The 23,221-nt window shown below is 37.3% G+C and overlaps 1 protein-coding gene across 1 annotated transcript; it reads right to left on the bottom strand.

Annotated features, from left to right (window-relative positions):
- Positions 1 to 6,691: 6,691 nt before the first annotated feature.
- Positions 6,692 to 17,592, bottom strand: LOC115219240 (V-type proton ATPase subunit e 2). The gene is made up of 4 exons (XM_029789385.2): positions 17,430 to 17,592; positions 9,308 to 9,355; positions 8,731 to 8,824; positions 6,692 to 7,010 (listed from the first exon to the last, which is right to left on the bottom strand). The coding sequence occupies exons 1-4, from the start codon at positions 17,534 to 17,536 to the stop codon at positions 7,005 to 7,007; spliced, it is 255 nt and encodes an 84-aa protein (XP_029645245.1). The 5' UTR covers positions 17,537 to 17,592; the 3' UTR covers positions 6,692 to 7,004.
- Positions 17,593 to 23,221: the final 5,629 nt, after the last annotated feature.

Here is a 23,221-nt window from a genome sequence, read left to right as displayed (position 1 = left end):
CCCACCCCGCTACATTCCATAAAACAATACACCTTGCACATACATAGGGCCCCTTCTAGCACTAAGAACTTCCTAAACTAGCATAGTACGTTTTTAAACCACCTCATCTAGTCACATAAAAATTTGGCAGGAGTTAGCTCCCTCTTTACCCTGTTAGAGTTACTTCCCTTACACCGCTGGTAGTAAACAGTTGCAGTTTAAACAAATTGAATACACACGTGCGAAAAAAATGTGATTAATTAAACTAGAAACCCTGCACCTAAATAATACTCACCTCACCCTAATTACCCAACGAAACTAAGCAATCTACCATAATCTAACATCTACCCAGCGAATTTACCAGCGCAAGAACATAATTTGATGTAAGTCTTGCTACACTTGTTTATATTACCATCACATATGTATCAATTACACTTGTTTTATTTATTTGTAATTTTTAATGTTCATATATGAATTTTTTGCCACTAAATTCAAAAATCATATTCGTTTTGACGTAATATCGATAGTTATTTATTTATTTTTAATTTCATATTTGCTCGTTATATTTGTAACTTTTCTCTACAGCACTTTGTTGGTTCAATCTATTCTAGTATTGTAAGAATAATTACACAACATTTAGTACTTTTTCATATATTGAAAGGTATTTAGGAACAAAAAGAAACAATAAAACTCTGCACTGTAAATGCCTTGATAACTCTTTTCTTAAGATAAGAAGTGCTTTCACGATCGAGATTTTCTAGAGTGCATACCTTCATCTCTTCTGACTAGAGACCATATATAATCTCCCATCATCGCAGTATCCCATCGTCCTTGTTATCTTCTTTCCATAGTTGCGATGTCCTGATGAAATCTCTCGCCATGCTCCTCACTAACATCGGAGGTGAAATCTGGGTGAGAGTCCAAAAAAAATGAACCTTGAAGGACATATGACAACCCATTTTCTTTAAGTTTTACATAAGCTTTGCTACCAGCTGTTTGTAATTAGGATCCTTGTGATTTCCTAGGAATCCATGAACTACATCACGAAATGCACACCAAGCTTCTTTTTCGACTTTTGTCATAGCTCTTTCCAGTTTCTTCGACTTTAACATTGCATTTACTTGGGGGCCCAACAAATATGCCACCCTTGATCTTAGCCTCAGATAGCTTTGGAAACATAAGACAAATTTCTTGAAAAGCTTCTCCTCTAAAATCTAAGGCCTTCACAAACTGTTCTACCGATCTGAGTTTGATATGAAGTGGGGGTAATAAGATTTTGTTGGAATCTACTAGAGGCTGTTTGAGAACATTTAAGATTCCTGGTTGGAGTTCCATTCGTGGGGGGCCAATGTACTCTCTTGTAATGATCATCAACAGCTCTGCTGTCCCATCAACAAAGGAAACATGAATACTTTGTGTATCCTCTTTTGCAAGCCAAGAAAGAAAGCAAGCATCTTGAAATCACCACAAACATCCCACTTGAACTCAGCGTAATTTATTTTGTTGAGAAGTTCTTTGACATTATCGTAATTTTCTTTCTTCTGTATGGAGTGTGCAAGAGGCAAAGAAGGCTATTTATTTCTATTGTGGAGGAACACTGCTTTGAGACTTTGTGTTGAGCTATCTATGAACCGTCGCCATTCTGCAGAATTATGCTTGAGTCCAATAGCAGTAAGCAAACCAATCACATCTTTACAATAACACAAATCATTAATATTTTCATAGTAAATTTTAAATTCTTCATGGAGTTTCCGGTACACAGATATCTTGCAGTCTTCCCCCAGTAGATTCTATTCCTTCAACATTGATGAAAGAAGTTCAGCTCCTGACTTAGTAAGACCCAGATCCCTGATTAAATTATCTAGCTCACTCTGATTTGGAAAGTGAGGCTCCGAAGTTGTTCTTGGTACGAAAGCTTCCTCCATTTCACGGCTGCTGTTATTTGTTGACTCTTCAGATGAAATATTTTCTGGTGGTAGTGGTATTCATAAACTGTCATCATGTGGGACAAGTGCTCTAGATAATGGTATGTCTGGATACTGAGGAGCTTGTCTTCCTTTCACTTTTCTGTACTTTGTCACATCGAACATACAAAAGTAACAGTCATCGTGGTGGTTCTTTGGCTCTCTCCATACCCTTGGAATAGCAAAAGGCAGTGACCTTCCTGTATCTCTTAACCATCCTTCTAGAGTAGATCAACAGCTTCCACATATCACATGTGGGGGCCCATGGTTTGTCCTGGTCACCCATGGGTATTCCGAAATAGAGTCTGTATGGGAGAGAAGGTTAACTACGCACTGCTGTGAAGATGGTTACTGAAAGCAAACCACTGGTACGAAACACCTGTAAATAAATGGTTTTTGAATTTACTCCGCCTGAGAACTTTATTCGTCGTATTTCCAGCTCCTTGAATCAACAGGATAATCATAATGGAAGAAGTTACCCCAAAAGTATCATAAAAACCTTCCTTCCATTTTTAAATGGTGACCCCACTCTAAAAGGATTTTCAGCAGCCGAAAGTTTCTATCGTTGTTAAAATGGCTCACTCGAACGATGAACTTTGTTTCGAAATGCAGCTACGAGAAGAACTTAGTTTCTAAATGCATCAACGAGAGGACATATTTCAAGCAAGCCAGCCATCAACTTCGCAGCCCGAATTTGAATACAAAAGTTTCGCCATCGTTACAATTCCTAAAAGAATGAACTACATAGGTGGACGACTTCACACCTTATCTTCCACTTGTTGAATGTTGTAGATATTCCCATTAGCCAGTTGCTTCTCTGTGCTGCGCCTTGTATCTTTCTATGTTCGTGTGTTCGCTTTACCTCAAAACAGAAAAGCAGTACAAACTTATACACACGAATGAACAGAAGAGAAGAACCGCAAATTTGTAAGTAGGGGTGAGGATGGCGAAAAGCCTTTAGAAGTGTTCATGGGAGACAACCAAACGATGACAAAGGATAGGAACTTCCGCGACAGATGGAGCGGGTTGTGCGGGCGTACCGTGAACTAGCAAATTTAGACGAGAGCATCTTCTGGATACGTATTCCTTCGGCGGAGGTAAAAAAAAATCGAGTGAGAGAATCCGAGTGCGTGCGCTAGTTTATATAGGGTGGTGGTGGTGGTAATCGAAAGAGAGACAGAGACAAACAGAGTGAGGCCGAGAGAGAGAGAGAGACAGAGTGAAGCCGAGAGAGAGAGTGAGGGAGAGAGAGAGAGAGAGAGAGAGTGAGGCCGAAAGAGAGGCACAGTGAGGACGAGAGAAAGATAGAGTGAGGCACAGAGAGAGGGGGTAGTGGTCAGAACACGAAGGAGAAAAATATTCTTTTGGGATTTGTGTAGCATAATTTAACGAGATAGCAAATGTCGATAATAGTAAAATAGAATTGAAAAATCTGAGAGCCAATCTAAGACAAAATTAAAGAAATAAGTGACTGTGTGATAAACTTTAATAGATGAATGAATGAATATGTTGCAGTTAAGGAAATGTGTGAACTAAGGTTATCTTAAGGGAACAACAAGAAGACAAAACTATAGAAACTATATTTACATGGTGACATGGTACTGAAAACTGAAAGACCTTGGTCCATTTCACAATCCCACAAATAAATACCAACCTTTTGAACTATTGTTACTTTGAACAAATGGGCTAGCCTCTATGTGGTCATTCGAACAGCTAGAAATAGCAATGAAACTTCATTCAAATAACATCTGACTGCTTGATGTAATCCTAGATACAGGTGAGATTGTTTACATTTGGAACTTAGATCATACATCTGTTCAGTCAGAGCTGATAAGGATTAAACAATAATAACCACTTACATAGTTAGTAATCAATCCATCTCTAGTTCTACTTTTGATAAAATCCCATTAGAAAAAGGAAGGTTTTATTGCCTTACAACATTCCTAAAAAGTTATTTTGAAAAAAAGAATAGTTTTTTTCTTGCTCCAATCCACTTAGAGTTTGAGTATTGAATTTTAGTGACCAAGACCATTGGCAATGTGGTTGAGTTCCTTTCAAGTGTTGGGCCTCATGGAGGCAATGACCAAGACCTTTGGCATTATGTTGTGCTTGAGAAGACTCATCAAGCCAAGCAAAATTGCAATCATGGCAGATACCGGTGTCACGGAAAAGCACACATTACACTCTTGGAGTAGTTGGCGTTAGGAAGGGCATCCAGCCATAGAAAATCATGCCAAGTCAGACTGGAGCCTGGCACAGCCTTCCAGCATGCCAGCCCAGTCAAACTGTCCAACTCATGCCAGCATGGACAACAGACGTTAAAAGATGATGATGATGATGAAATTTCATATAATTTGCTTAAATTTTAGTGGAAACAAATATTAAAAAAAAAAAAAATTTTAATGCTAAGAAAAGTATGAACTCTTGAAAATGGAAGAAAATGAGGATTTTGTTGGTTTTTTTAAAATCATCATCATTTAGCATCCATTTTCCATGTTCACACAGGTTAGACAGTTTGATTGGAGACAGTAAGCTGGAGAGCTGCACCAGGTTCCAATCTGCTTTGGGTTGGTTTTTACAGTTGGATGCCCTCCCTAACATCAATCATTCCACTGAGTGTACTGGATACTGTTTATTTGTCACCAGCACAAGTGCCATTCATGCATCACTGGCACTGGCCACAACAACAATTTCACATGTCTTCCCAAGCACAACAATTTGCCAAAGATCTTGGTCAGTTATCATCGCCTCCATATGATGCAACATCTGAAGATCGCAATTCACCACCTTGTCCCACATCAATGAACTTGACATATTGTTTAAGCTTCTTAAGAAAAACATGGATGGGGAGAAAATTCCAGATAGTTCTGTAGAGAAGAGGATGGCAATGTTTAGTGTAAGATTTAAAGAGTAATACAATAGAAAGGGTTATGAAGAAAGTAGTGCCAAAGAATTGCAATAATTGAAATGAAAAGGTATAAAAAAAATGACTGGTGAAGAATATGGAAGGTGAGACAGTATGACTAACAAAAGTGATTGATAAATTTGATGGAGGTGGTATGCAGCTTGCTAATTCAGAAAAGGAGGACCCATTGAATTGCAGACTTAACCCTTTAGCATCCATATTGCTCTGTGAAATGCAATGCTTATTTATTCACATTGTTTTGAATTAATCATACATTATCTCATAGCTTCAAAATTTTCTGCCGGTGGCACGTAAAAGGCACCATCCGACCGTGGCCGTTGCCAGCTTCGTCTGGTCCCCGAGCCGGTGGCACGTAAAAAGCACCCACTACACTCTCGGAGTGGTTGGCGTTAGGGAGGGCATCCAGCTGTAGAAACACTGCCAGATCAGACTGGGCCTGGTGCAGCCTTCTGGCTTCCCAGACCCCAGTTGAACCGTCCAACCCATGCTAGCATGGAAAACGGACGTTAAATGATGATGATGATGATGATGATGTAGAACTCCTTACACTTGTTGCATTCAATCTGGTATCCCATATATGTCCATTGGCACATACCTGTATTGTGGATAGAACAGTTAGTCAACAAGCATCGATTGTTGTCTCTAGATTGCCTTTTAGACAGGTATCCACACAGAGAAGGGCCGGAGTGTGCTAACTGTATGTCCAGTCCTTTGCAGATAGCTGTGGTTATGCTTTCGCTGAAATGTGGTAATTTCATGAAGCAGGTGTTAGAGGAGGTCTTATGCCCATGGTGCCTTCAATTCTTAAGTCGATTCATTGTAGATGTTGGGTATCCATTCATCTTCAGTACATCTATGAAATGTGCAGTGTGAGTGATCTGGTCCTCTGTCTTGCCACATTTATTCCAGATACACGCAAGATCATTTCTTGTGCATCCAGAAAGAACGCCTCATTCTAAACATGTGATAGGACCTCATATACCTCCCTTCCGATGAAGGGAAAGAATTCTGTGCCATCGTATAAGTTGTATTCAATTTCTTCATTAATTTGCTATTTTGCAGTAGAAATTTTGAGCAAAGAATGCACACCAAACACTTCAAACTCAATGAGGGAAACTAAATATTGTATTCCATTTCTTCAATAATTTGCTATTTCACAGTAGAAATTTTTAAAAAAGAACACACACAAATAAAGCACTTCAAACCCGATGAGGGAAAAATCCAGAATCTTATATATTTCAACCAATAGTAAGGTATTGTACATTTTGTAAGGCAGATTATAAAAGAAAAACAGAAATTTTGACACTGTTTAGTGATTTATTAACCAATTTGTACAGAAATAAAAATAAATATTCCATCAAAAACAAAATAATTAATTTGAAATAGAATATAGTAACAATTAAAGAGTTCTGGTTCCAGCAATTTTTACCAAAACAACTGACTAATGTATGTTTACATCACAATAAAGGAAAGTAAAATCAATGCTTGGATAATTACTAAAAATGTTAGTAAGTTGCAGAATAACTATTTCAAGAAGACTTTCTAAATTGCTGCAGATTACTTGAATAATGAAGACTATTTGGATTCAACAGACAAAAGAAGAAAAACCACTTTCAGAAAGAAATTAATTTTATACTTGTAATATTTGTCATTTTTTTTTTTAACATTAAACAATATAGGGGAACAGTCTGAAGAAATTTTAAAAAATATAAGGACAAAACTAAAACTTAAAAGAAAAGATTTTTTTTATATCTTTTTTTAACTTTGAATCCAAATACAAAGATTATGATAGAGTAAAATGATGACATTTTCCACCCTTTCATGGCATTTGTATGTGGATACATACAATGAATTTTTCATGCAGGCTTATATTCATCCTCAAAATTTAATTATATAAAAGTTGAAGAGGACTGTAATGTAATAAAAAAAAAATGAACTCAATCACCATTATTTAATACAGGTCTAGATACAAAATCATGTACTATAACTTTCAAAGATTAATTTTCCTTTTTTATATTTTTTGTTCTCTGAACATTCCATATACATTTCATTTTCCATCAACCTTTTATGTTCTACTGTTGAAATTACAGTCTTTCATTTCTTTGAGTAGTTTTCTGCATCAATCAGCATGTTGTTTATTTCTGTAAAAGAAAATCTAATAAAATTAAATGTATGTAAAAAGTATACACCACAACAGCAAAGAAACCCTCTCTCTCTTTGGGAGAGGCACAAGCACCTACACGCACATATACACACACGGCAGTAACTTCCACCTACCGAATTCAATCACAAAGCTCCGGTCAGCTCGGGGCTATAGTGAAAGACACCTACCCAAAGTGCCACGCAGTGGGACTGAACCCGTAACCATATAGCTAGGAAGCAAGCTCCCTAACCACACAGCCATGCCCGAGATATTGCCATGAAAATGGAATTTGTCCACACACACACACACACACACACACACTGCTTTGGCTGTAAAGTAGAAGACCAAGAGAAGAGTTGGGCACTACACACCAAGTGTACATACTATAAAATAATGTTAACAACTTGGCTGAATGGAAAAAGACATTCATTGTTCCCATGAATCACTACAATTATTGCTTCTACATGAAGATAGGTTTTTACAAAGAGAAATAAATCGAAAGTCAAGTATCCAGCCTTGAATCCAGTGCTGCATAATAAAACAGATCTACTAAATGTACTGCCATCAACTGTCTCATACAAGGGTTACTGACAACAAAAACCTTCAGTTCCTGTTGAGCAAATATGTCTTAAAAAACTTATAAAGTCATGACACTTCAATTAAAATTTATCAATAAAAGAATCACAGGTAGAATGTTATTTAGAGTATACAGTATACATACAGTATACACAAAACTATGCGTTTATGAGATAAAATAGATGATAGAAGCCACAATAAAAACACACCTGTCCCCCAAGAAAAGACTGTAGTTGACAAATATAATATACAACATAAAGCTCAGGTAGATCATGAAAAAAAAAAATCTTCTATTCTGCATCGAAATCAGATTTGCCAAAAGATTATTTCAAAGTTTCAATTGTCTCGTGAACAGATTTTCAACATTTGAAAAACAAACTCCAGGATGTTTAGTCATCAGCCTTTCACTTTTTTCACCAAAAGTCAATGAAAAGATTGAAGCTTGAACATTTTTTGTAGAGATCACAAAATGGTTTCTAAGAAATCAAAGTTAAAAACCACTATATGTTTGTAAATAACTTGCTTATTATGACTAAGTGAAGATTTTGAAATTTTAGCAATTCAATAAATGAAATAATTATCAGGTTGAAATTAGTACAGAGATTGATATGATCAAATAAGATCAGTAAAAAAAAAAAAGCAAGATAACCTTCAGTTCAAATTAAATGATCACACTTCATCTGCAGTAAAGATCTTATCCTACTGAAAATAGATCACTTTAGTTTTCATTTTTTTCAAACTATACATTACTTTTACTATGAAGAGCATTATTTATTTGGTAAACATTTCAACTGTTACACATTTGATTTCGGTTATATCAATATATGGAAATGTAAGCTTCTCCAGAACACATTTTTTGTAGGCTAAATGAGATGTGTATGTTGATGATATGAGAGTTTCTTTTCAGTTTCCATCAACCAAACCCATTCACATGGCTTTTGTTGGCCCAATGCTATAGTAGAAGACACTTGCTCAAGGAACCAAGCAGTGGGACTGAACCTGGAACCATGTGATTAGGAAACAAACTTCTAACCATATTTGCATTCAGTTTGACAAACATTTAACAAATTCTACACATAGTATGAAAGTAAAATAACTTCAATAAACAAAAATGTATCCTAAATATTTCAGAAAATACTTACATTATTCCATGCAATTTGAAGATATCTGATGACCTCACTGTCAAGTTGGGGACCAAAGAGAGGGTTTAACTGACTCAAATAAGCACATAACCAACTGTAGAAAAATAAAACAGCACTTTAGAAACAAAGAAAAATTACTTGGAATATATAAATTTTAAAATTTAGTTGTGCACTGCATTTGAACAAATGACGTATACAGTTTTATATGACCCAAACTATTGCTTTCTGACAGTTCATCTTTTGACTGCTTGCTGCAAGAAAATCTTGATTATGAATCATTTTGAAAATATATGCTACTAAACGTGATCATAGCTGAAACTAGTAAGAAAAGAAAATAAATGATATAATCAGAGAAATATCTATAGAGGAGTAGGAAGAGAAAGGTAAAAAGATAAGAAAGTAGACAGAAGAAAGGTAGGCAGGCAAAAGTGATACAGATCCAACTGGAAATTGCAACTAGATTAGGAATTTAACTCAAATAGCAACATATTTACTTTTCATCACCACTACCAAACTAAAAAGAAGGAATTAAAAACGTTTTGGAAAAATAAAAAGAAAAGAGAAAAACTGAACTTACAATAAATAACAACAAAAGGCCGTAAGGATACACATCGTTTGAATGAGTCTGGAAAGAGAAGTTCAGAAACTACATGTAAAATTCATTTCAATATTTTAGCAAATTTTCTACACAACACCACTCAGATAGCAAACATCAAAATTAGTGTTCTAAACCATCAAAATATTTACAAGATATCTTTTTTTAATTGTTTAAAAACTTTTCAAGTACAAACATATTTACCATAAAGTAGACACACTGGATTCAATCAAACAACAACCAAAGAATTACAAGGTGTTTGGGCTAATGTTGATGATTTTTATTGTCTCCATTTTTCAGAAACATCTTGATGTATTGGTGAAAAATCAATGGCATTGCAAAGCATAAAGATTACAGTTGTAATCAAAAAAAAGTTAGCTGAGATGGAGGACTAGAAGCCACCTACATGTTGGGAAAAAGTTACCTGTATCCTGATGGTCTGTGCTGGGTATCAAAATGCCAACATCATGAGTGCTGCTCAATGCTATATGAACATATAAAGGCCATAAGACATGACATGGAGAGCTGCAACAGAGACTACAAAGCTATAGCCAGTGAGAAAGGACACAGCAGGTATTCTGACTGTGTCCACACACTAGAATTCATCCAACAACTACAGGATAAAGTGGTGGAAGATCTGAGCAAGAGTGTATTGATTTCGGCAAGAGAGATGGATTTTGGTGTCACTTCTATGAAGCTTGCCCTGAATGGGGATGTTCACTACCACTTGTACAAGAGGCACAAGGGATGAATTCTGACAGCCAAGGAGAACCATTTGATCAAAGTGAAAAAGCTCCTGAACAAACTGGGGCATACCCTGTTTCTCAGATGAAAAGAGTGTGGAGCTGCTGGAGAAGGTTGCTGCCGTAAAGCCATATATGTGTGACAGCAGGATTTGGCTCCTTGCCATACCTCCACAAAGGGTCACAAATGGTTGTCAGCAAATTTCTGTGACTTCACTAGTCCTAATTTCTGGCCTTCTAATTCCCCCATAATAATTCATGGGTTACTATGTATAATCCATGAATTTGCTTCCTTCAAGTTTGGAAGCAAGGTTTAGAATCAAAGGGCCTTAGAATCAATGTTGCAAAAACCAAAGTCCTAGTAAGTAGGAAGGCAAACACATCACGCACCCCTTCAAGTAGGTAGCCCTGCTCGATCTGTAGAAAAGGCATAGGTAGAAAATCCTTAAGATGTACCCAGTATAAGCTATGGACACATAAGAGGTGCAGCAACATCAAAGGAAGATTAACTGGAAAGATAGCTTTCACGTGCAGCAGATGAACAGGGGCAATAAACACCACAGATGCTCAGAAAACAGACTCCATCACATGTCAGGAGGAGAAACTAGAAGTAGTTGATAGCTTCTGCTACCTAGGTGACCAAGTCTGTAGTGGGGGTGGATGCTCAGACAGTGTTGCCACTAGAATAAGAATAGCCTGCGCAAAGTTCAGAAAGCTTCTACCCCTACTGGTGACAAAGGGCCTCTCGCTCCGAGTGAAAGGTAGATCGTATGATGTATGAGTGCGAACTGCTATGCTTCACAGCAGTGAAACATGGCTGTGACTGCTGAAGACATGCATAGGCTCAAAAGAAATTAAGCTAGTATGATCCGCTGGATGTGTAATGTCAGTGTGCACACACAACAGAGTGTAAGTGCCCTGAGAGAAATGTTAGACATAAGAAGCATCAGATGTTGCGTGCAAGAGAGACGTTTGCATTGGTACTATACAGCGGATGGACGAGGAGAGCTATGTGAAGAAGTGCCACTCCCAAACAGTGGAAGGGATCTGGGGTAGAGGAAGACATGGGATGAGGTGGGCCTCACAGAGGTAATGACAAAAGACCAAAACCTCTGGAGGTATGCTGTGACTGAGAAGACCTGGCAAATAAGAGAGTCCACAGCTGTAACCTACACCAGTGTCGCATAACCAGCCCACTCAAAAGTACCTTGGATCATAGGGCAACATGCCATGCTAGAGGAAACCTATTGAATCAAGCACATCAACATCAGCAATATCAAAATCAAATCAAATGGAAATTGTAGTTGTGAGCCCCATGCTGGTAGCATGTAAAAAGCACCATCCAAACATGGCCAATGCCAGCTCCTCTGGCCCGCATCGGTTGCACATAAAAAGCACCCACTACACTCTCAGAGTAGTTGGTTTTAGGAAGGGCATCCAGCTGTAGAAACACTGCCAGATCAGATTGGGGCCTGGTGCAGCCTCCTGGCAACCCTGAGCCCAGTCGAACTGTCCAACCCATGCCAGCATGGAAAACGGACATTAAGCAATGATGATGATGACATGTGAAATTTGACTGGTGACCACCATTGCTGCCGCTGTCGCTATCTGCAGTTTTTTCAACTTAAGAGGTAGAGAGAAATAGGGTTTGCTAAGAAATAAAAGAGGGGGAGAAATTTCCCTCAAGGAGAGAGAATTGCTGAGAGAAATTTTTTATTTTTTATATACTTATTTTATTATGTGAGTAGATATTTCAATACAATTCATTCTTTTTATTTTCTTTTTGTTTAATGTTTTGGTTGTCCTAGTAGCTGCAGACAAATTCATTTCACTCTGATTTGGAGTTTGTCAATGCACCGTAATTTGGGATAAAACTACATGGTCAGTTAAAACATTGAGGAATTATATAAACAATCGACTTTTCTATTTTCAAATAGTGGAGAAAAGAAGTAAGAGAGGTGAGTCACACTTGAGATTACCATTAACATTATACAGAGTACAAGCGATATTTTCTATTCCTTTTACTTTTAACAATGGGGGAGAGTCTGATTGATAGAAAGTCTCTTACATGTTTAAGATTTCCTTCTGGGAGTCTTTCGAGGATCTTATTTTATTTCTTCCATTTAGCATCGATTTTGGGGGAGGGGGCCCTCATTAATTCAAAAATAAGACATTCAAAACTTTCTATATTTCTTAAATTTTATGTAATATATAGTTACAGCAGAAAATAGAACAAATTGCACCATTATTTGTTGATTTTATGTGTAAATTACACACTTGTTAAATCATCTTAAATAACAACTATTGCAACACAGACACAGCTTGCTGCCTATGTTTATTTCCAAAGGAATAGAGCACTTAAAACTATAGCTGTGAATACACAATATGAATACCATTCAGAAAAAAAAAAACCTTCCTTCTCTTACACTATTAATACACAATTAAATGTATAACACAGGATACCAAAACAATACCAAATTTACTACAAATTATAAACTCAAGAGTTCATTATACTAAACTTATAAAAATAATTACTGAGAACAAAATATAAGAATCTCACTCAATGGCACCATCAAGAAAGAGGTTTTTTTTGTTTTTTTTACAATATATGACAGCCATTAGATGTCATCACTGAATGTAAAATGCAAATATAGAACAGAAAAGACAGAAACACTTCTGAAAATATCAGTCACATACGGACTGTTTACATAAGCTAAAATTATATGTACACCCAGAATACACATTTTAATAAAGATCTATTGTTAATAACAGCTGGAAACCCTCTTACACACAAAGGTTTCTCTAGATTGAACAGCAGTCAGTGTACATTCTTTGAAAACATAATTACTAGATATAAGAAAAATATGCATTCAGTATTAGATACAAAACATTGCTGAAGTAGAATAACATAGCTCATTATCTCTCCTATACACTAATACAATAACTGAAGTAAATATTCTGATAGGGATTCAAATTAATGTGTTTCACTATTTCTCTGACAAAACTATTTCTGTATTTACAATAGTTAACTAGATTGCTGAGTGATTAAATCAGTGAACATCTGTTAATAAGATATTGAAAGACCTCATCAACGAACAGGTTCACCACACTAAAACAGGCATTTGTTGAGATTAAAATCTCAACAAATGCCTGGATTTTCAAAAATCCCTATAAATACACAAGGCTTAAAAAAATGGAAAATATTTCCAAAAGAAATAAACAAATAGAAATGTTTCTAAGCAGTGCATCATCGTGACCAGAGCCAACTGGCTAGAACCAGTAAATGAATATTTATTTTAGTTCATCAGCAACTTAGGCTTTACAACAATTTAGGAAATATATTGTGAAGAAAAGGCTATCTTATCAATGGAATAGGAGTAATGTTGCAGATGGCTCCTCTGTACATTGGCCATTCATTTACTTTTCTTAGCAACCACAAACTAGTGTGGAATACTGGTTAAAGTTCTCAATCAATAAATGATATGTGGAGTGGTTCATTCCAAGCTATGTAGTTTACCTGAGGTCTTTTTAAACGAAGAGGGCATCAGTGATATTCCATCCTAGCCCAAACTGCATCTTATCTCAGTTAATTTTTTTTCCTACTCAGTTCGTTACACTGATTATTTATATAACCTCAATTTAATGCTTCTGTAGTTGGCCCACACTGGAACATCTTTGTAACATTTAATATTTTATTTTAATCACACTTTTGACCACATAGCTGTCAACATCAATGACCCTATACATTTTCATCAGTTGTCAATACCTTAGTATCACTTCTATGCCTCTTTCTTTTTAGAATCAATGGAGGGAAGTGCTACACTATCATTCCATACACACTTCTTTCCAACAATATTTTGATTACCTCTGGTACACTGCTTTGCAAACACCTCATGCCTCTATACTCATATCACAAAATATGTACAAACCTCTTTCTTTTTGACTTCTCCCTTTATACTTAACATCTAGTTTCTCTCCAAGCTATTTGATATTGTTCTTTAAAAGTGTAACAAGTTGTAAATATGTAATTATGTCTTGTTGAATATCACCACAAAATATCACAAGCAATAGTTGGCTAACCAGTTAAGAGACATCTTACATGAGATTTCAAGAAACAAATGCTGTTATGACAGCTAGACAAATGGTAGATGACAATAGCATGCAACAATCTTCAATTTACTATCCTTAAGATTGAAAGCAGATCATAGTCTTGAGTTAAGTGAAACAGTTAAAGTGTATAATATTTGAAACAATGGGATTTTCAAATACAAATATAGGCTAATGGACAAACAAAAGAACAGTCAGCTTTAGGAGAACAATCAGTTTTAGCAAAGGAGAATCTGAAACTGTTTGTCTCAATTTTCCTTGGAAAAAAAAATCAACTAGAAAAGCTATCCAGAATGAATATATTTGAAGGACAAAGAGGCACCTTGAAATAGGCAAGCTTTTGTAACAAATAGTTTTAAAAAGTGCTTTAAGAGAAGTAATAACCTGAAATATTATACCCACATGCTATCTAGTATAGCAAACAAAAAATAGTGATCAGAATTGTTAAAGTCCATTATAATAGGATGTACTCTAGAAAATCTTTGATAAGCCTACTCAATTAAGGTTGACCTGGGGTTAAAAATCTTATCCAATACATATCTCAGACAGACATTCACAATACCTTATTTTCTCACCTCAAACCCAGCTTCTACTAATCCACCATAGTCTCTGTATGGTTATGGTCTCACTTGGCTTGCTGGGTCATCTTCTCAAGCACAGCATATTTCCAAAGGTCTCTGTCACTAGTCATTCTACAGATCAAGCAGGGCCATCTACCTGAAGGGATTTGTAGTTTGTCTACCTTCCTACTTATTAGGACTTGGGTTTTAGCTAGGTTGACTCTAAGGCCCTTCAATTCTAATCCTTGTTTCCACACCTGAAACTTTTCCTCTAGTTCTGATAGTGACTCAGCAATTAGAGCAAGGTTGTCAGCATAGAGGAGCTCCCAGGGGCATCCTGTCTTGAATTCCTCTGTTATTGCCTAGAGGACTATGATAAATAGGAAGGGGCTGAGGACTGAACCTTGGTGAACCCCTACCTCTACACTGAATTCTTCATCACCTTTACCTTTGTAGCAGTTGACTATGGTGCTGCTACACCAGTCATTGGGTATGACTCGTTCGTGTATCACCTGGTTAACTATATGGGTGACTAGGCCAACACTGCCAGATATTTTGAGCATCTCTGCAGTGATTCCTGAAGGGCCGGGGGCTTTCCCTGTCTTCATATTCTTAATTACTTTATCTACCAAGGTACTGTCAACTCGGATAGCTGGTCTCTTTGTTGGGTCGACATTCGGCAGACTCTCTCCCATTCATTTTCTTTATTGAGCAACCTTTCATAGTGGCATCTCCAAACCTATCTCTAAGCAGCCTCGTTTAATGCAAGTGAACCATCATCCATGCAGACATATTTCTCTTCTACAACATCACAATTCTCTCTCACACACTGTCTTGCAACACGAAATACCTCAAGTCTTTGGTCCTCACAGCACAGAACACTCTCTAATAGCCCTGTCCAAAACTGATGGTGAACGTCAAAGAGAACTCCAGTGGCATATCAATGATGCAATGTGATAGAGATGGGTAGATTGATAGGCAGTTTAGCTTGAAGACAGGTATGTTAGACATGGCTGAATGCTATCCCAGTTAAAACAGATCTTCACTAATATAGACTTTTAATACAGTACAGAAATAGTACACTGAGAAAATTCAAGTTCAGCAAGGTTATAGTAACTGATGGCATTCACAAGACACACGGCAGGAGCCCGTACGTGAACATTCAACTTGTTGGAAATAAGACAAAAATCTATCAAATCACAACCTCCTGTCAAAGGAAAGGGAACATTTCTTAAATAGCCCTTAAAAAGATGGATGGTCATGAGTGGAATGCCTTCTAATCATGTCTCCTCAGTCAAGATCGGCCGGCCTGGACAAGTCAAATTTGGTAAAGAGCTTTGTTTCCAACTGCTCACCTTCCCACCTAACTACTGAAATGTTCAACATATATTAAGGAAGAATTAATAAACAGTGTATTAGTATTCAGACTATCCTACAAGGAAGGAATAAGTGACTGAAGGGGAAATAGTTGACCTAATTAGTGGTGAATGAAGATATTTTAAACCCACATTTTCTAAGTAAAAATATTTATGTTAGAAAAAAAAAAATGATTATCATTATTTGCCGAAGTCAAAACTTCTTCCACTTTGTCTTTCATGTGACCGAGGAAGCGGGCAATCAGTATTAGCCAAGCACAGGGAACGATTTAATTAACCTCTCCCACAACACAAATTCAAGTTAGAAATAATTATTTCGTAAATGTAAAAACAAAATAAGTAAACTCTAGGTCAAAGTACATCCTTTTAGTTAATGCTCTATTTCTAACGTCGTAAATAATTCACGTTTTGTATAATTATCCACTAGTTGAGACTATAGTAACAAGAAAAAAAATTGTTAATACGATTTTGAGATGTAATTGTGCAATTTAAGTCTGCACCAAATATACTCAATTTATACCTACTCAAGTTCTGTAACTCTAACTCCCCACGATATATATGGTGTCTATTCATCTTCTGTTATAAATAATTTGCATAAATTTGAGAAAAATGTTTTACACTTAATTATGCCTAATATATACAGACGAACATAACTACAGTATATTGTATTAGAACCCTGCAATGGGTGCGTGTGTGTGTATGTATACAGCGTGGAAGGTGTTTATAAGCCATTTAAAAACACACAAAAATCATTAGATTCACTTCAACATTTAAATTTAATTTGTCAAAATATTTTCGTTGCTTTGAAACCGCGACCTGTTCACTGACAAAATTCCCAGCTGCACACACAAACACACTCGTGACAGACGACTGACTCAACTGTTACTGGTTTCCACTATGTACGGAAACAAACTTCTTAATGAATATCTCGCGATAAACAACTGATCATAATTACGGCTATTGTTTTACACACTTTCTTGTTTATTACTATTTCTCAGGAATAATTTCAATGCAAATAACACAAAATATTTACGAAAATATCCACACTGAACTCTATTTATGACATCAATTAATTTATTTATTAATGAAACAGTACAAACGACACCTTATGAAAAATAAATAAAGCATTTATTCTTTAAATAACGATAACAGAAAATGTATTATTAAGGATTAAACGCAAACATTAGGTTTAGGCCATTGTAGGCGGATATTAAGGTTCGAGAAATTATTACTGCAGATGGTATTTAACACGCAAAATTACTGCAGATGGTATTTAACACGCAAAATAAAGGAAATTCTGATAATTCATTGTACATACCCTTTGTTTGGGGAAGTAGACATTGTGTATTGGACAAAAACTGGAATGACAATACCAACACATGCCCAAAATAGAGTCACAACGGTCATTACAACTTCGGTCGACATGATTCTCTTTCAGTGTAGATCGATGAAGAAAAAATAATCATCGAGAAGTCACATGACTATAACTAGATTCTGCTACACTTTTATTCTCGTATTCTATTAAACTGGATTCATAAAATACAGTAACTACTGCTGGAATAAATTTTTTTAAACCGAAAAATTGATATTTAGTTTAATTTTTTAATGAGTGTGTTCGAGTTTTTTTAGATATAATACACGCACACACACATATATATATGCATATACAAAGTATTTACGTTTATGTATACATATATGTACGGTAGCCCAAAAGTAGATTTACACACGCAGGCACTTTAAATTTCTTTTAAAACATTTTATTATATTTAAATTTCTATCTTACAATTACCTAAATAAATTAGCATAGAATAATTGTTTCAATTTTTTTTTTTTATAATTAAGATTTAAACTGTTAATACATGAATGCGAAATTGTTGAATAACTGTAAACCTTCTTTTGGGCTACCCAATATAAATAAATATGTTATACTTTCGTACAAATCCTAGCTTCACGTGCTCACTCGAGCGCGCGCACACGCTCAGGCATCCCTCTAATTGATTTCCGAGGCATACAATTTAACTCAGAAAAAAACTATAACTTTTTGGGATGTAAGCAAAATATTTGGTAAATTTTTAACACCACCCCTGCTTTTCACAAAAAAAAAAAAAACTCGAATTTTTCGCGTGGAATCAACTTTCCTGCAAACCCCTTATTTAGGTGGTTAGGAAAGACATATAAGTGAAAAAAAATAGTCTAATAGGTGAAAAACAACATGTAGTAAACGAATATGAAAAAAACAATGAGGGGCGTGGGAGAGGACGTGGAAAATTCAATTGCCCAAGGTGTCACGCATCTTGCTGTAAAAATCATGCCAAAACTAACCTCACCTGTGCTAGTGCCATGTAAAAAGCAATGAGTCCCCTCTGCAGAGTGGTTGATGTTAGGAAGGACATCCGGCCATAAAAATCCAGTTAAAACACACAGTTGCTTAGGGTAATTTTCTATTTAGCTGGAGCCAGCTAAATAGAAAACTACAAGGCAAGGAATTCTGAGAGGAGCAGGAGCATTTGAGGAAGGGAGCTTGTATCAGAGGATGATAGCCTAGAGTGTGACAGAGAGGCAGAAACAGGTGTCTTGGTATAACAGAGGGGGCATTGGAGGAGATGATCTTATATCAGATGATGAAAAGTTAGAGTGGGGCAGAGAAATAGAAAGGCAGAAATAGGCGTCTTGCTATTGGGGAGGTTCATGGTTACTTAGTGAGAGAGAGATTCAAGAAAGAGGACAGAAACAGGTGCACTGATGTAAAGGAGATACTTGGTTACCTAGCCAGAGGTAAACAAGAGGAGAGAGAGTGATCAAGAATGAGGGTAGAAATAGGTGTGCTGTTGTAGAGATTTACATGGCTACCCAGCCAGAAGGAAAAGCAAGGGAAGAGAGAGAGGGGGAGGAAACAGCAAAAGTGTTAGAGAGAGCAGGAGAAAGATGGTGAAGTGTCAGGGTGTACTCACAAGTAACAAGGATCAGGGCCACTAGCACAGCTAGAGTGCATGTTGCCTGGGGTGGCCTTCCATTTGCCACCCCTGGACCCCACGAAAAACATGTATTGCCTACAGCAGACCCAAATGTGGTGCCGCCTGGGGTGGACCGCCCCCACTCCCTAGCTATGCTAGTGTAAATATATATATATATAACTTTGTGCCAATAAAGTTTTTGAGCTTTTCAACAAAGTAGTGTAAATATATTCATTGCTTTCAATCAACTATATGTGCACACACCCATACATGCACGGTAAATATGCTCTGTTCACTAGCGTGATCAGAGCATAGATGTGATGGTAGAGTAAGGAAGAGAGAGGTACGAAGGTCATAATATATGCAGTCAGGTATAGCCAAAAAAGTGCAAGGAGGGAGTGGGGATTGCAGTGACTGGCAAAAACCTGGGTACAAAAATGGGGTGGGGTGGAAAGCAGCAATACAGTCAGCAGGGCAGTGGGAGCAGGAAAGGGGACTGAAAGACAATCATAGTTTATGAAGAGGAAATGTGAGGAAAAGAAAGATTCAGTTTAGAAAAGGAGATGTAGTTTAGTTTCTTGTGGTAGGGTGTGTGAAAATTTTGTTGTTACATGTGGGTGGGACACAATGCTTCTAGCACTCTGTCTTGCTGACATGGGTGGGTCTTCTCTAGAACCTCATATTGCCAAACATCTTGGTCCCTTGTCATCTCTCCATGAGCCCCAACATCATAAGATCAGTCATCATCACTTCATCCCACATCTTATTGCCATGTTTCTGTTAATCCCTCCAAAAGCCACCCAGACACCAAAGTTCTGTTAGCTTCCTGTCTAACCATGCAGTCCAAAGAATTCCCTTTTCTAATGCATCTGGTGTTGCTAGAACACTGAACTTACTTCTAATAACACCAACCTCACACCATCCAATAGTATCAAAAGGCACTATACAGACTTGATGGCCAATGACTTCAAAGGGAGATACATACAGCATTTGCAAAAACTCTAGAAGAAATGGGACAAAGAAGTGGATTTCCCTCTGTCCCTGCATCAAACCAAACTGACAGAATCATCAGCATGCCAACCAAAATGGTTAACAGTATTTCATCTGCCTTCATGTTCTGAGTTCAAATTCTGCTGAGGTCAACTTTGTCTTTCATCGTTTTTGGGTCAATAAAATAAGTACTAGTTGAGTATTGGGGGTCAATGTAATCAACTATCACCATCCTCCATATTTCAGGCCTTGTGCCTATAGTAGAAAGGATTTGTTAGCCACTACACACATTTTTTTCTCTCCTTGTTTTCTTTGTCCCTTTCTGTAGAAGAGCGTAGGCTCGAAACGTAAAAGACTTTTTCTATTCCTGAGCGTTATACTAATACATGTTTGTTTTGTGCACCACCTGGCTTCATCATTTGTTGTTTTTTTCGTAAACTCTCCCTATATATATATATATATATATGTATATATATATACATACATACATATGTGTGTGTGTATGTGTATGTATATATATATATATATATATATATATATAATTTTAAAAAAAGGAGGCAGTCAGAATTTTGGATAATTCTTTATTAGCACTGACAATGATCCTGGTTTTATTATCTTGAAGAGTTCAGTTAAATAAACAAAAACACTAATAAAGAATTATCAAAAATTCTGACTGCCTCCTTCTTCTTAATATACAATATCTGTACACCACTTCAAACACTCTGTGCATATGCTTGGGGGGGGGGGGCAAACAAAAGAAAAAGGCACTCAACACATTTAGTAGGAGTTACATATATTATTATTTAAAACGGTTTGATTTGGCTCTATGTGGCTTAAAGTTTTGCAGGCCTCTTTACAGAAACCTAGTTCATTCAGGTTTCGTTAACTGAATGGCTACTGGAAACAAGGCTGCTATTGATCAAGGCAGGTCGTGTTTGGGCAGGAAGCTGGTAGTGCCTTCGTATCTGGCTGGCCTTTGGAGGGACTAACAGAAACACAGCCATATGTGGGCACCCACATGCGCAAATATTTAAGTGTGTGTGTGTCAGCTGTATATATCAGCTGCTTGCATGTTATTGGCTGTGTGAGTGTGTATGCAAATATATGTGCATTAGTGCTTACTGTACACGTGTGTATATTTTTGCTCTCGTACTATTATCTCTGTTATTATATACTGTTGGTCTACCTGTTTTTGTCTATTGTTGTCTAACGGACGAAGTCAGCCTTCGCGCGAGACTTCGCGTTGTTTGTGTTCCCCCCTCAGTGGGGGAAAACTACAATTAATTTGGATTTACCAAAGGCTTGTTAAAGCCATTTGTTCAAGATGGAGTCCCCCATCTCTTATTCGCCCGTGACGAGCGAGGATGAATACCCGCGTTGTCGCCAGGAAAAAAAGAGGCGTTGTCGCCAAGAAAAAAGAGGCGTTGCGCCGAAGGAAAAAAGAGGCGGCGTCGCCCAAGAAAATGGAAAAAAAACCAGTACCAGCATCAACTCCAGCAAAAAAAAATTCGCTGAAGTGGCTGGGAAAAAGATCAAAAAAAATAAATATAGAAAATTTTTAAAAATTTGCAGACTGTGTAAAAACAGAAGGCACAGAAGTGACTGTGGCCACAAACATACAAATACATGACGATATAGAAAAAAAAGACGAATATATAAAACTTACGACACACGAAAAAAATGATCCAAAAAATCGAAGAAAAAAAATAGAGTTTTGTCTAAAACTTTTATGGATAAAAATAAAGTATATAAACAGAGGAAAAAGATACGGCACTGTGGAGGTGCGTTTTACTACGGAGGAAGATAGGAAGGAAGAAACTATCGATGGAGCCAATCAAAGCGGAAAACATTGTCTTACTACCATTGTACAAAGGAAAAAGGACGTCGAAAATTTCAATGAACAACATACCGCCAGAGGCAGATGCTGAATGTCTGGTGGCAGCAGTGATGGTAGGTCTGGAGGAAAAAAAAAAACATCCTCCAGGCCACAGTGGAGGAAGAGGATTTGGAAAGGGCAAAAAATAGTGATAGCCATTCAGGCGGAGGTGCAAACACTGGAAGAAATTCCAGAAACGGTAAAGATTAGTGAAGACGAGGAAAAATAACCGTTCGTGGAGGGCAGGAAGCCGAGGTGCTTCGGCTGCGGCAAGAAGGGTCATGTAAGGGCGGAATGCCAACCCCAACCCAAACGCAGCAGAAGCACCAAGCCAAAAGAAAAAGAAGATAATGTGTCACCAGAAGCAGATCGGACGGCCCAGAAGGGAAGGAATGAAGGTGTGGCGGTGACGGTGACAGCAGAACCAGCGGCGGAGGAAAAAAGCGAGGAGGGGAAAAGATAAATGAGGAGGGGTGGGCAAAAATTACCGGAAGAAAAAAAGAAAAACGGAAACACCCTCCCAGATAATCTTAAAAAAAAAAAAGAGTCAATGAACTCATATATGGCCGTAAAGGCAGCAAAAGCAGACTCGGAAACGTGTTGGCAGCCATGGCCAAAGTGGAGAAAGTAGTGAAAAAAAAACGACTTTGTAATTTACAGAATAGGCCGGAAGGATTACGGGCGGATTAAGTCAGAATTCTTCCATGACGTAGGCCCACTTAGATTGGATGTGACATCTCCACATATATTCGAGGGCCTACGTCAGACTCCCCACGAGCCCAGAAAAAGAGTTAGAAAACAAGAGAAAACCGAACCACTGATATAAGGTAAGTAATGGATTACATTTATGTTGGTTGTTGAATGTGCGCGGCCTGGGAGCAGACTGGAAGCAAGGTCGCTTCCTGCATGATATCAGGTCGCGTAATTTAGATGTTATTGTTGCTACAGAAACCCGGTTAGAGGGGCCAAGAGGTTCTCTCCGCTGTTGACGGCTACGAGAGTTTTTTCTCTCTGGCAGTCCTACAGGCGGGAGTGGGGTGTTGGTCCTATTAAAAAGAAACCGGGTTTCTGAGAAAAAGTTAATTTTGCAGATCAGAAGGTAGGCTGGTCGTCATGGATTTGACGTTCAGTAACGGTAAAGTTATCAGACTGGTTGCAATTTACGCACCCAACCATACAGGGCAAAGTGATTATTTCGTGAACTAGAAAACTTTCTGGTACTTGCATTCATTAGTAGGTGCTAGGAGACTTTAACACAATTTGCAAAGCGGGATGTAGATTATGTTGGCT

The sequence above is a fragment of the Octopus sinensis genome, linkage group LG14, assembly GCF_006345805.1.
Source record: "Octopus sinensis linkage group LG14, ASM634580v1, whole genome shotgun sequence".
Taxonomy (NCBI): Eukaryota; Metazoa; Mollusca; class Cephalopoda; order Octopoda; family Octopodidae; genus Octopus; species Octopus sinensis.
This window is presented reverse-complemented; position numbering and strand designations above follow the sequence as displayed.

Bases quoted from the DNA above. Each gene is read 5' to 3' on its own strand.
- LOC115219240 (XM_029789385.2), bottom strand. From the start codon at position 17,536: ATGTCGACCGAAGTTGTAATGACCGTTGTGACTCTATTTTGGGCATGT. The intron at 9,356-17,429 runs GTATGTACAATG...TTCTCTTTCCAG, and splicing joins TCTACTTCCCCAAACAAAGG to ACTCATTCAAACGATGTGTA. The intron at 8,825-9,307 runs GTAAGTTCAGTT...ATTTTTCTACAG, and splicing joins GCCTTTTGTTGTTATTTATT to TTGGTTATGTGCTTATTTGA.